The sequence below is a fragment of the Helicoverpa zea genome, chromosome 23, assembly GCF_022581195.2.
Source record: "Helicoverpa zea isolate HzStark_Cry1AcR chromosome 23, ilHelZeax1.1, whole genome shotgun sequence".
Lineage (NCBI taxonomy): Eukaryota > Metazoa > Arthropoda > Insecta > Lepidoptera > Noctuidae > Helicoverpa > Helicoverpa zea.
The window spans coordinates 8,191,516-8,205,868 of NC_061474.1; the positions used below are offsets into that span (position 1 = coordinate 8,191,516).

The following is a 14,353-nucleotide window of genomic DNA, read 5'->3' on the forward strand; positions in this document are numbered from 1 at the left end:
GTGTAAACTCACTAGCCCCGATGGGTTTAACGAGAGGGTCGACGGCAGTCTCGGGGTTGTATTCCTTAGCTTTGTAGTAGGCTGGTGCGGCCGGCTGTAATCAATCATAATAGTTTTGACCTTATATTAAACAACCTATAATGGCCAGTTTCACCGGATATCAATAAAGTCCCTGCTAGCCTATCAGGAACGTATCTGACAGATAAACTTAGTGTTTTACAGGTCTTGGCTTGCAATATCTGGCAAATTATTAGCATCCTTTATTTGGCAGATAGCATTAACTGTCAGATAACTATCTGACACTTTATCGGTAACCAGTGAAACTGGGCTTCCTTAGTAAACAGCAAAATATTCCATGGTATTTTTTAAGAAAGGCTCTAGGAATCAGAAGTTTTTGCAAAACACGAACGCGTTAAAATGATCTAACAACTTTTGAAAAGAAAACAATTGTTTGCTTTGGACACCGCACTTGTTTACCTGCACGGGTTGCTGTTGCTGATCTTGTGGCTGTTGTTGCTGCTGTTGCTGGCCTGTTGTCGACTGTTGCTGTTGTTGTTGTTGCTGTTGCTGCCCTACCATCTGAGCGTTGTAGATTGGGGCTTGCATCTGTTAAAGGATTAAGAAATCGAATTAGAGAAATGCAAGTTCGCTCAAATCGATAGTATGAAATTGGTTATTCGACATTTGGTAAAGCATGTTAAAATAATGACACTTTTATACACCGTTTTGATGAAAAAACTTGGAACAACAATTATAAGTAAAATAAGTACATAGTTCGATTTGAAATATATATATGACGTCCAATGGCATGGAAAATAACCGTTTTTGACAGTTCATTAAATTTATTGAATTTGAATAGTTGTCAAATACCGTATTGTGGAGGTTCGCACTTCTAGATGATTAGAAGCGCGTCAATGCTCCTAGGAATGAAAAATGAAATATAAAGCAATATTCGTACAGTATCGTCCCAGGCTCGGTTGGGGTCCCACTCGTGGTTGGGGTCCCAGGCGGGCGTGGGCTCCGCGTTGTACGCCGCGTTGTCGTACGCGCCGTCCGGGTTGTAAGCTGCACAAAGAGACCATGTTTGCAGTAATGGCAATTCGATAAATACTGTTATACGGGGTAGTTCGAAGTGATATTGTAACTAGATTTAATTTACTTTAAAATTATAGATTCCAAGCGTCAGGATGTCAGGTCAGCAGGACTACAACCTAACTGAACATACCTTTAAAACCTTTTGAAACTTTTTGGCGTCCTTACGCTTGGCACCTCAACGCTTGACCACGTTACGTCAAAAACGTTTCGAGTTTATGTATTGAAACATTTACGAATAAAATACATACATACATACACAGGTATATATTTTAAAAAAATATTTTTATATAGTTTTAGTATCTTACGTGAGTCCTGTAATGGCGTTTCCTTCGTCTGTCCGTCCATTTGCGCATAAGTGCTGTCACCTGCAGCCGGTGCAGGCGGCTGACCACCCGCACTCCTGAGATAAAAAGTATGTACCTAATTACCTTACTTCTGAGTGACGATTAAACATCACTTCAATCAAATAGATGACATTGTTCGAGGTTCTAAAGTAAAGAGGCAAAGAGTCCCATCTTGGGCGCCAATTTACTTTCTGGCGCCCAAACTGGGACTTTCACAAGACATCTTGTTACAACTCTTATATACTCTCTAAGATTATTCTGAAAGCCTTTACTCATTAAATGGGTTAGCCAACGTAAAAATACAGATTTTTTCTCAAGTACTCTTACCTGTATGTAACCAAAGCAGCCTGTTCTTCCCTAGTGGGTAATTTGAATGGCAGCGGCAGCGTCATGGCCCAGCGCTCGAGTGCGGTGTTGAATCGTAACGCGACGCAGTACACGCCGTACATTATCAACATGAATAGGGCTTCTGGCCTGTAGAAAAGGCAATTTATTAAGAATATAATAAGAAAAAACATTATTACTGTTTCTACATAACGAATGAAGTGTTCAAAATTCATTGGTCGCATATAATATAAAGTCAGTCGCCTCAAAGTCTGTCTGTATACCAGTCTGTCTGGCTTTCACATCAAAAATACTCAACTGATTGATTTAAATGAAATTTATTACACAGGCAGTGTAGGCCCCGAGAAGGGACATAGACTACTTTTAACCCAGTTATGTTAATTACTTCTCCCGAGATACGAGTAAAACTGCGGGGAACAGCTTGTCTGTTATACGACAATGCTAATATCCAAATCTGGATAAAGATCATCTATTAATATCAAGTAAGCTCCTAAAGACATCTATGACCCAAATATACCTTAATTAAAATATAAGTAAATTCACCAAAACTCACCAAGAAACAATAGAATTAGCAATCGTACACAGCATGACGAGTATAGAGATGGCGTAGAAAAAGCAGTCGCGACACAGCGGCCACCAGTTGAGGTGCGACACCGTGCCCGCGCACAGGGCGCAGACAGAGATCACAAACATTATGTTGAATACTGCCGACCCGATCACGCCTGATACTCCTGGGGTTGAATAGAATGTTAGGAAGATGATGAATAAGGAAGGCCCAAGTCCACCAACAACGAAGTTTTCTTAAAGCAACTGTTTGCTTTGAAAATTGAACAACATTCATAGTGAGCAGTTGTTTTAACGGGATCTACAGCTGTCAGCAAACTGCAGAAGTATTATGTTTTTTCATTTCTTTTTTTTATTTTCACTATAAAAGTGATGTTTATGGTGTCAGTGAAAATTAGCCTGAGTAGAATTAACAATTTTATGGTTGAATATAAAGGTATCTCCGTCCCCATGTCATTGGTGTAATTCCCATTGCGGTGTCCCATTTTCATTTTTTTTCTAGTTTGTTAGATTGTATAACTGGGTATCTATAAAATGAAACGTTTCTCGAGAACATTAAATTAAAATATTAGCCCGAATGATGAAATCACTCCTGAACATAGGTTATAGGTATTAAGTTATTATTAACACCCACTTAGTAGAATTGCTTACCGATATCATCCTGTGCGCAGAAGACTCCAATGACCACGGTAGCGAGTTCAGGCGCCGAGCTGCCGGCCGCCATGAACGTAGCGCCCGCCACGTCGGGGGCCAGCTTCAACTCTGCAAATAACGATACTATCATCATTCCTTGTCTACGTATTCTACATCATTTATTATGTTCAACTGGTGGTCGCAAGCTCGACTGCTATGACTGAGGCTTCGGTTCCAATTCCCGGGTCGGGCCGTAATCGCTTTGTGGGTTTTAGGGACTTTCACAAAGCGGACCGTAGTCTGGAAGTTGATGATTGATTCACTCGTGCATCGGAGAACACGTTCATGTCGGTCCTGCGCCTGACCTCTCTCCGGTCGTGTCGGATTGCCGTCCCATCGGGTTATGAGAGTGAAGGGAGTACACCTGTGTCTGCACAAATGCTCGTGCACTATAATATATCCTGCGCAGCTGGCTGATCTTCTATATGAGAACAGCCGCCGTGGCCGAAATCGGCCTTGGACGTATAAGTCTTCTTTTTCTTTTTCTATCTTATTAATCTAAGAAAAAATATGGTAGTGAAAGTGGATCTCAATTTTGTGTCTTCCCGTTAAAACAATACAGAAGCTTACTGACGGCTTAGCTTTTATAACAATTTTACGATCTAATTAAATAATTCGATCGTAAAATTCCGTGATCAGTTTGAAAGGTTGGAATTTTAAGCATTCAAACGTTTACTGATCCTACCTAGGCTGTCCAAAATACCTAAAACACGATGCCATATATATCGATTAAGATGAATACCACAACCTGGGAGTCAATTCTGCTAATTTTACTTAAGCGACATATGATTGCTATCCAACTAAGATTCAATCACGACTCAATTACGAAGGCAAGATTTTTTTTTTCTTTTAAATAAACGTTTGTATCCTCTTCTGTTATTCAATAATGAATCATATTATCTGCAAATGATTGTAGAGATGAACTTGGACCACTTGTAATGCCGTATTAACTTACCTTCACAGATCCTATCAAGACTGGAGACGAAGTACTCATCACAGACGATGGCCAAGCCGATGAATGTGAACACCGCTACCAAGATGTGCACGATCAGACCGCCGTGCTTGCGAGCGTTCTGACCCATCAGGGGTTTGGGGAACTGGGAGATAAACGTCAGAAGTTAGTTGGGAGAACCTTTGTAAACGAGGAATGGAGAAAGGACATGTATGTAGATGAAGACTATGGAAGATATGTGTAAATGATTCATTCATCTTTAAATGAAGTGAACTATAGAATGGAAAAATTTTCTCTTAGTAAGACTGGTTATCAGAACGTCAGTTTTGATAAAAATATAGACGTTAATTTTGATTTGTAGGCTTAGAGTAATTTTATCTTTAAATGGATATTATACTGCCCTTCATTTTCATAACGATTTTTTTATTTCATCTAAGGTCCATCTTTTTACACCTTCTACACCAACTTACCTGTTCAATAGCAGGTGGGGAGCAGTTGACTCGCAAAGGTTTGACGGTTGGGTTCGATTTCCAGTTAGACCTTTCCTCTTCTCTCATCTCGTCCGTTTCGCTGTCCTGAAATTGTAAAGAAGTAAAGTCATTGAAATATTATTATCGAAGAAGAGACAACATTTCTACGAAGTTAACGAGCATGTACGAGAATATCGTAAAACTTGCCGATTACGAATATAAGCATTATTATATGGAGGGAACAAATTATTGTAGGTTTATTGTTCCCCATACAAAATCGGGAACATTCGAACAGGGCGAAAAGAAGTCTAGTACCTAATACATTATTAAATTTTTAGACCATTTTCTAAGGTAACTTTAATACGATAGTTACCTACTCAACTACAAATACGTTTTACGGCATAACTGTTCCCGGAAAAGCTCTTCAAGAGCCAACTACCAATTCTTAACTACGCTGACATTTACAATTACATCAAAGAAAGGTTTTACAAAGTCAAGGTACCTTACAAAGAGCACATTGGTTCAATATAAACGACAGTTTTCTTCGCAATTTCGATCTGCGCACCTGAGGGATGTCAAGTCTTTGAAAACTCCGTTCATGTTTAAGTTTCTAAGAAGTCATGATTGAAATATGGCGGTTAAATTGGCACGTCAATTGAAAGTGGAAATGGTGTGGTAGTTATATTATTTGAAGTTGATTTACGTATTTTATTGCTATTGCCTTTTCTCGACTATGTTGTGGTCGTTTCGGTCTAGAAGAATGTAGCTGAGCACCATGGAGCGACTGCTTAAAAGACCTCCTCAACCCAGTTTTCCGGGCAACTTGATACCCTTGGGTAACACTGGTTGTGAGGCTTTCTTGCTTCTGACTATCCGTAACTATTGCCTAAAATGTTCAATAACCGTTGGGACCCACCAATTTATCATGCCTTTCGAAACACGGAAGAACACTAGTTTTAGGCTTTGAGCTCTTTATTAGAACATCTATCCAAGAAAATCCTAGCAGTAGATTAAATGGTTATTTATTACGTTGTATCATTTTTCGTCTTGTTTTAAGTACCTCAACATATCCGGCGTCCTTCTGTCCCTTCTTATCCGGTTCATCATCTTCCTCGAGGCCCTTCATGCCTTTCTTGCCGCCCTCGGGAGGTGCCTCGTCCACTTTGTCCTTGTTCGGGGCTGGTGTACTCGGCGCGGCAGATATCGGCTTGTCTTCTGTGAATTTGTAGAAAATACATACTTAACGTTGATTCACACGTTTAAAAAATAATTGGAATAATGGCGGCGATAGACGAGAGAGTGGGAATTTGATTGTTGGAAAATTGAATTAGATTGATTTGCCGAAGATGTAGGCAGCTACAGCAAAAAAACCTCGAAAGTAACTGAATACATCTGTTACTTTCGAGGTTGATGAACGAATGAACTGAAGACATCGGAGTAGTCAAAGTACATGAACAAAACAATTCATGATACACTAAATGGCTGACTACACAGTAGTAAATTTATTTTTACATTAAATGTAGCTACTTCATCTCTAACGCTGCCCGCCCACTTCAGTCTTTCAGTACCTAGGACAGATAAATCGGACCGTTTTTTAGGCCGTTTTTTCTTACTAGGATTTTCTGACCGACTTCTTGTAGGACATGTGCGTTGCAGTGTTGCTATTGGCGTATACAATTTTTCTCCGACAAAAAATCGATCACCGATTACCGGAGGTAGGCGGGCAATCTATCTCAGCCTCATTATTATAGCAGGGTAGTCTCAAACTCACCAATAGTAGTCCCCTGTTTAGGCGTAACTTCAGGTTTCTCCGAGGGTCCGAAAACAACCTCTTCAGCCTTATTGATAGGTTCCGAAGCGTTTGACGGGCTGTATACTGCTTGGAAGACCGAGTACGCGATGAAGAAGACCGACACGGTCAGCCATCGGTGCCGGCGGGGTCTTCTCATCCTCTGAAACGAAATGAAGGTAGTTTGAGCTTTGTTACTAGAAAGAAAGAAAATATATTTTTACGCATCATGAAATATAAATAAAATAAATAGATTTTGCCAAATATGTACCAAATAGACTAAGTAACAGTTCAGTATTTATGCCAGATTATTGACTCGTAATAAAATATTTTTTCGAGGTCATTTTACTATTGAATAGAGCAGAAAGTAGGGAGTTTCTGGCTGTTTGATAGATTTCTGAGATAAAACTGCGTAGCTTTATTTCAGAAGCCCACTTAAGACTTCGTTCAAATATTGAGACTTTTCCTGCTTTGAAAAGTACTTAGATATCATTATAAATCTGCTTACAGCTAAAGCCTTGTCACATAATTCACGAAATCAAATTGTTACAAAAATCAAACTAACAATAAACGCTCCAATTCACCTTAAATACGTTTTTACATTTTTCCTTTGAAAATAAATAATCGTGTTAACATGACATTACAATTTCTAATGACGTGACGAAGGCATCTCGTCATACAGCCTGTATTAAACCTCTTTATTGACATTATTAGATCGGAATCGCTTTTCAAAGCAATAGGTACTCCGTTTTCCGATAAAAAAACCCTAATTTTATGATATCTCCCCGTAAAAATGTTACCGTAATAAAATTTGGAGTTTATCGAGTGGCAAATTATCGGTGTTTTTATGTTGTGTATTGATTTTATTGCGTAAATATAAAGGTCGAGCAGTTTGAGTGAATTGGGGGCGAGGGGACGCTTTTGGCAATTATTTTGAGTTACGTTTTGTGCTTTGTACAATGTTTAGGTATCAATTGAGATTATTTACATTTTAACTAGCTTAGGCCCGCAGTTCTACCCGTGTCCGGAGACATAATGTCCCGCATATGGATAGGAGCAGCCTATATGTTATTCTGCAGTGTTTTCAGTATTCAGTAGTTTTTGCATGAAACACACCATACACATAGGTACATAGAACCTTACAAACTTCATATTTATTATATTAGTAGGATTGTCTTATCAAACATAGGGAAAAAGTACCCAATTCAAAGGTAGCAAGGACAATACCTACTAGTAGAATCTGTGCTCCCGCTAAGTTGTTCAATGGCCTACTATTCCAATCAGTTTGACAAATAGGTATTGGTAAATAAGACAATACTCCATGACCAAACATAGCGCACCTGCATAACAGTTATAAAACTTCGCATATAAACACTGAAACTGAAATAACAAAATATCTGCGTATTTATGCAAGCATTGCAAATAAATTGAAAAACGTTGGGGAATTAACGATGTTGCGAAAATATCGCTAGTGAGCACCACGCTTCGGGTTATTTTTTCACGTGGATGGCGAAACACTTTGATACAAAACGGCCAAGTGCGAGTCGGACTTGTGCAAGAAGGGTTCCGTACCATTAGCTATAAAACGACCTTTGTTGTATGGGATCCCCTTAAAAATATTTATTTGATTATAAGTGCATGGTTTTCTTTATATAGTTGATGCTACAACAGAATTACACATTAAGAAATTATCCGTGATTTGAATTACATAGCATGGTTCCTGAGATACAGTCTGGTGATAGACGATCAGTGGAGTCTAAGTAATATGGACCTGTTTTACCCATTGGTTACGGAACCCTAAAAATATAAAATATTGTGAAAATAACCGTGAAGCCTGTAAAATTCGTTGCTGTGGCGATAACTATACCTACCTATCTTAAAGGTATATAACTTCACACACATTTATTATGTGGGTACCTACTAAGGTTTGGATGAGTGGATATTTACCTACATGTGGATTTGATTAGCCTATGGTTTATATAGGTATGTAAGAATCGCTATTTTTATCCGGGTACGAGACGTAATTGGTTCAAGACCCTGACGAAAATGCGGGCAAAACCTAGTTTAAACATATTGTTTTGATAAGATTTTGTATTTACGACATGTACCTACTTCAGATTACAATACAATTGCAAATCCGCGAAATAGTTGTAGTTTGAAATTAATTTGGCTGCATGCAAGTCATGCTCAATGCTCACATTAAAGTCAAGACAATCATTTCATGAAAATAAACGTTCTATTTAATAGCTTGGCTGTACAATCGAACAGAAATACCATTGTAATCAATACGGGTAACTGATTACGATTTTTTTTTGCACTGGTTTATTGCTGGCGGTTTCACTCGTGTCCTATGGGTAAAATTAAATGAGGACACATTTTTTTGTTTGTAGTTTTGAAACCTGCCCTACTGAACCGATTGGGAAAGTTTCAATGGTTGAAAGCTATACTCTTTCAGAGTAACATAGATCCTACTAATATTATAAATGCGGAAGTCCGTTTGTTTGCTACGCTTTCACGCAAAAACTACTAAACCGATCATCATGAAACTTTGTACACATATTCTTGGTGGTACTAGAATGCACATAGGATACTTTTTATCACCGTGTGGGCGAAGCTGTTATATTTTATCCCGTTAAGGGGACAAATTCCTACGATTATAGGGATATATAAATATATATTATTAGCCGATTGAAACCGCTTGAAAATGGCTACTAAATAATAGTTTTGTTTTCCAATATCTAGTCTACAATATGTACAACATAAATCCATCTACAGACTTTCTTTCTACAAAAACGTAGACGCAGCAATGACGCGACACTTCCTTTGGCTCCCGATCAATCACTAGCGCTGACGTTAGCAAGATGTTCCTGATAAAAGATTAAAGGTACGTTTCCATGGCAACGGTATATCGTGGGACGATTTGTTTTAAGAAGTCCTGTTTTAAAAAATCGTCCCACGACCGTCGAGTGAATGTCGAACGAATGTCGTTCCTGTGGAAACGTACCTTTAATCTTTTCGGTCTAGCAAGCAAGCATTAATATCAGAGTGGTATTTTATAGCTTTTTGAATAAAAACCGGGTTCAGAACAACTTGGTTTTACAGCATTTGATCTAAAAAAAATGGGTGTTGAATGATAATTTCATGTTTTAATAATTTTCAGTACATTTACTCTCGTCTAACTACCAACATCACAGAGTTTTCTTAAATATGTCTGCAGGCTTTTGGCGTGGCTTGTTACTGATAAAGTTTTTTTTAATTTTCAGCGTCTATTTTTATTTAGAACATAAGTACTTAATAACTAATTATAACTGAGCGATAACGTTGACTGATCCGTTTTTCCCTGGATTCATAAAATTCATTATACCAATAGCCTGCATACGTGCATGATACATAACCTTGCTGTCCATACATAAATTAATCCTTTCAAATATAATGTCGGTTCCTTTCTTACGACGAAGTGGAAACTCACCCTAAAGGCGAGAACAGACAGCACAATTTATTGACGTCGTGACGTCGCGTCAATCGATCGCTCTGACGTTGAACATCGATTGACGATAGTCACTGACTGGGGCCCGATTCTCCTAAGTTAATAATGTCAAAATCGAATAGAAATCGAATCGCAATATGATCGTAATAGCAGTTTTAACCATATCGGGCATTCTGCTACTAATAAAAGACCAATCGTATTCGATTGACATTTGATTGGTCTGCTATTTTAGTGATTTTGGTCTATATGGTAGTTTGCTGTACAATCATTTTGCAATAGTAAATCATTTGCAGACAAAATTATTCATTATTGAATGACAGAAAAGGATAAAAACGTTTATTTCAAAGAAAAAATAGCGGAATGCCACATACGCTTCAATCGTAATCGAGTCGGGATTGGATATCAGTCGAATCGAGTCGAACGTGAATCGTATGACGCTTAAGTTAAATTAGGAGAATCGGGTCCCAGGTGTGAAAGGGCTTTTTATGTCGGTTTGTAAAATGTATTGTGGTAACAAGCGTACTTATAATATAGGTAACTGTGAACTTAATAAATTCAGTCACCCTCCTCTCAAGTATGTGGGTACGATTTCAGGTCAGGCAAATACCAAAGCAACTATTATAAGTTGTATTTAATTTCTAAGTAGATGTTAGATACCAATGACTGAGTAAACGTGGAGAAAAACATCATGAGATGGATTTAAAAGTCAGAAATCACTAATCCGCCTCGAAGCGTGGTGATTAACGCTCAATCCTTCTCTATATGAAACCGATTATGATATAGCCTTTAGAATTTTACATTCATGTATTATGATGACGTTTTCAGGAAAAAGCCAGTTTTAACACGTTTTTCATCCAGTAAATCTTTACAAATAAATAAAATATAGCGCGTTCCCACAAATCCTTAACCAAATCGTCTCGTACAAAAGGACCGAAATATATGTAAAATGAGTTAGAGCAATACAGGATTACCGTTCAGTCACACATCTTATTACGTAATCCGTTTGATGTCGCCGCGAGTACATCACACACTACGCTTCGTTCATATTTAAAAGGCATTAGGATTGAGTACCATTTTTAGCATTCCGTAGGTAAAGGGTAAAATGGGATCTACTACTAATGATATTACTAAGACTTTATTGTTTGCCACCAGGCTGTGTCTCGAGAACCGCGATAGTTAGACAGTGGTTTTCATCGGTGATGTATTTCTGTTGAAACACAGATAAAAAACGTGTTATTTTATGGTACGGACTGGCTTTTTAACCCATTGGGGACTAGGGAGAGTTTAGTTTCAAGTGGGTTAGCAAAGACCTGGTAGAATGAAAATATACATAATGAATGCTAGTAACTTTAAACAAGGCTAAGCCGACTTGAGCTAAAACTTGAGCTAAAACTTGATGTGCACATACGAGTGTTAGCGACGCACCTTTGCCAGAGTGGAAGACACGACAATGGCGTCTCCGGTTGGTAAAATTATCTTAGATAGTAAACGTAATGTACGTTTTCCTCAAAACAACTGAGAATTTTTACGTTCAATTTTCCAAGTAAACGGCTGTTTTAAGAAAAACGGACCTATATGTTGTCGATTGTTAGGCCCAAGATAATAAGTAATGCCTTCAGGGTAGGCATGTTATCGCTGAGCACGACACGTCTCTAGAGTAACATTGGTAGTCGTCATTGGTGGTCATGACGTACATAGGTAGGTACACTTGAGGCCAAGGTAAAATACATAGTGTGATTTTAATACAAGATTTCCGAGAGTACTTTGGAAGAATTTTTGGTTTGATTTTGCTAGATTTTTTGTAGTTTTCTCTAATCATGACTTGTTTTGTTTTCTCAGAAGATGTGCAAAAAGCAAAATCGAAAAAAAAACGGACTAATAGAAAATGTCTAGGTTCCTCCTGGGAGCTGTCTATTTGCCTAGTATTTCCCTAGAAACAAGCATTCTTTAAGGTATATGTAGCTTTAATAGAGCATAATCTATACATACAAGCTGTTGATTTGCATCCGTGCCATAGTCAAGGACGTATTATACTAATGATTCTCAACCCAAATAAACAAAAAAATTGGTACGAAAATTTTTGATTTTAATTTTTTTTCGGAAATTCGTCAATGCCACCTACCCGTTTTCAAACTCTGAGCGTGAGTTTCTGGCCTCAAAACTGTGCTGTGCCCTCACACAAACGCAAACACAAAGAATTCGCAACGATCACTCATGAATTTCATTCATAAAATTGGATTATTTCTGAAATACTATGACATTACAATGACATAAAAAGCAGCGCATATTAGCTATTTCCCGTTAACTGTAATTCCAATCGATTATTTACGTATTGTATGTCCTCCTCCTGAAGTATGGCACAAATGCAAATCAACAGCTTGTATAATAAATCTGTAGAAAAGTAATTTTTGTACATTGAAGAAATTGACAAAAAAAAATAGCCAGCATTTTAAAGGATAACTAACAGTTTAATATAAAAGAAAACAAGGAATCCAAAATTATACCTTCAACGTTACCTTTTTTAAATCAATGAAATCTAAACTAGTCAAACATAAACTGAGATTCACCAGTACTTACTAAACAACCGCCCACACTTTCATTCAATTCAAACAACATTCAAAAAAGGAACATGTCAGCTACCCAAACATTATGTGTGCACATTAAAAATTCACGTTCACCTCATTCGGTCCGCAAGTGTACTATAGTGCCGAAAAACCGACCCAATACCGTCTGTACAAACACCCGCTGTGCCACTTTCACGGCGTATTTGCAATTGTCGGCTTTATTGAAAGTTAAACGTGTTACGTGTTAAGATTTTTGTGTTGGTCTCTTTTTTGTCTTGGAGTGTATTAGTGTTCGTTTGTTTTTGGATGTGATTTTTGGAGTGAAGATCGTAATCTGTCTTTGTTTTAGAATGCAAATCTGTACCAATCGGTGCTAAGATAATGAAGAGGAAATGTATTTTTTTTGTGTGTAAAGGCTACTTACTAAATTTCACTTCACGGACGCGTGTGCAACTGCGGAAAACGGCTAATATATAATATTATAAAATGAATCGTAAAAACGAACATGTTGACTTACGAGTATGATTACCAAATACCTAAGTTCCGAGAAAACCAAATTCACATAAATTTATACCACAACGATTGCAAATACTTAAAATTATCAACAAATTAAATATGAATGCCAATATGGAAATCAACCACAAACTGCAAAATACCGGACAGTTATTGATTGAACAGTTAACAACGAAATACATACGTTTAATATTTGAAATCCAAAATGGCGGCTCATTATGAAACATGGATAATTAATTTCCTGATAACATAACCTTCACATTAAATTAAATGAAGTTTATCTTTAGTAATAGTTGTTTCATTAACTTGATAATGTATTGTTTAGGTTACATAGTAAAGTAATAGTAATTTGTGTACCTAACTAGGAAATATTTTCACATTAACCTACGACAAAAAACCGCTCAATCATTATACTGCAATTTAAAGACTTTATAGTACCTACATATCGGATTTGGATTTTTGGTCGTGCGTATAGTATTTTATAGACAAGCCGAATACAAAAACAGTCTCCAGGGTTTTAGGTGAAAGATCACCATAAGGTCTTTCACTAATCTGTCAAAAAATTGAAAGAACAAAATTGATATTTTTTGTCTAATTCCATATAAATTTACATGACATACAGAGCATACCAAAAATACACAGATAATGTCTTTCGGAACCCAAAATCGAACACTGAAAATCCCCAAATCACCTATCAACTTGGTATAACGACTAACAAGAGTTACCGCTCTACCCTCCATGGAAAGCCACCGGGATAAGGTTTGACACTATCAATTGTAGGTTCTCCTATCGATTTACTGAAGCCCCACCAATCGCGACGGGAATACATAAAAAAACTTCGACAAGTTCGAACTAAACTTTTACATAGAGCTAAGCATCCTTTAGTAGGTACAACGTATTTTTTTTTTTCATTTTTGATCTTTTTTTTTTCCGACGTCAAAAATCATCAAATGACCCCTCCCGTTGTGGGTTAGCAGCGGTGAGGGAGTGTCAGACTCTTACTGACTAAAAACCGTCGTGTTCCGTCATAGGCCTTTTATGTACCAGGGCCGCGGTATCTCTTTCGAACAACCCGCAGCCCCGTTCATTTTTGATCTTAGGACTAATTAAAATAGGTGACATAATGGGCGGTCCTATCGGATAACGATCTCTTCCAGACCACGTTTGAGTTTTAACAAAAACCTCTTTTTATTTACTGTTGCTGCCCCTGGTTTCACAGCCCCGGAGGAACTCCTACCGCAGATAAAGACTACATACATATTATGTTGTTCCGTAAGCTATGTTACTGCCATGTTTCATCAAAGTACCTACATTCAGTCGTTAGCACATTAAGATGTAACAAACACATACTTTTTTTTATCAATTTAAAATCATCATAATGAACATCGTATCAACTGTAACCGTATTTTTTTCTCTATCAGCTGATTTCGTTTCACGAGAAATATTTCGCTTTAGCAGAGAAACATCAGCTCAAATTCTTAAATCTTAAATTTCCTTGTAGAAATACCTACTTCAGTAGAGAAACTCGAAAAATGTC

The 14,353-nt window shown here is 37.6% G+C and overlaps 1 protein-coding gene across 1 annotated transcript in view; it reads right to left on the reverse strand.

The window, feature by feature from the left end:
- Positions 1-14,353, reverse strand: part of LOC124641887 (probable sodium/potassium/calcium exchanger CG1090) — a 35,280-nt gene that overhangs the window by 3,320 nt on the left and 17,607 nt on the right. Inside the window, exons 2-12 of the mRNA XM_047180138.1 lie at positions 6,235-6,415; positions 5,524-5,678; positions 4,464-4,568; positions 3,997-4,138; positions 3,000-3,110; positions 2,338-2,515; positions 1,767-1,913; positions 1,401-1,495; positions 959-1,065; positions 478-606; positions 13-94 (exon numbers count right to left, since the gene is read on the reverse strand). Coding sequence (XP_047036094.1) covers positions 13-94; positions 478-606; positions 959-1,065; positions 1,401-1,495; positions 1,767-1,913; positions 2,338-2,515; positions 3,000-3,110; positions 3,997-4,138; positions 4,464-4,568; positions 5,524-5,678; positions 6,235-6,415 — 1,432 coding nt within the window. The remainder of the gene's footprint in view (positions 1-12; positions 95-477; positions 607-958; positions 1,066-1,400; positions 1,496-1,766; positions 1,914-2,337; positions 2,516-2,999; positions 3,111-3,996; positions 4,139-4,463; positions 4,569-5,523; positions 5,679-6,234; positions 6,416-14,353) is intronic.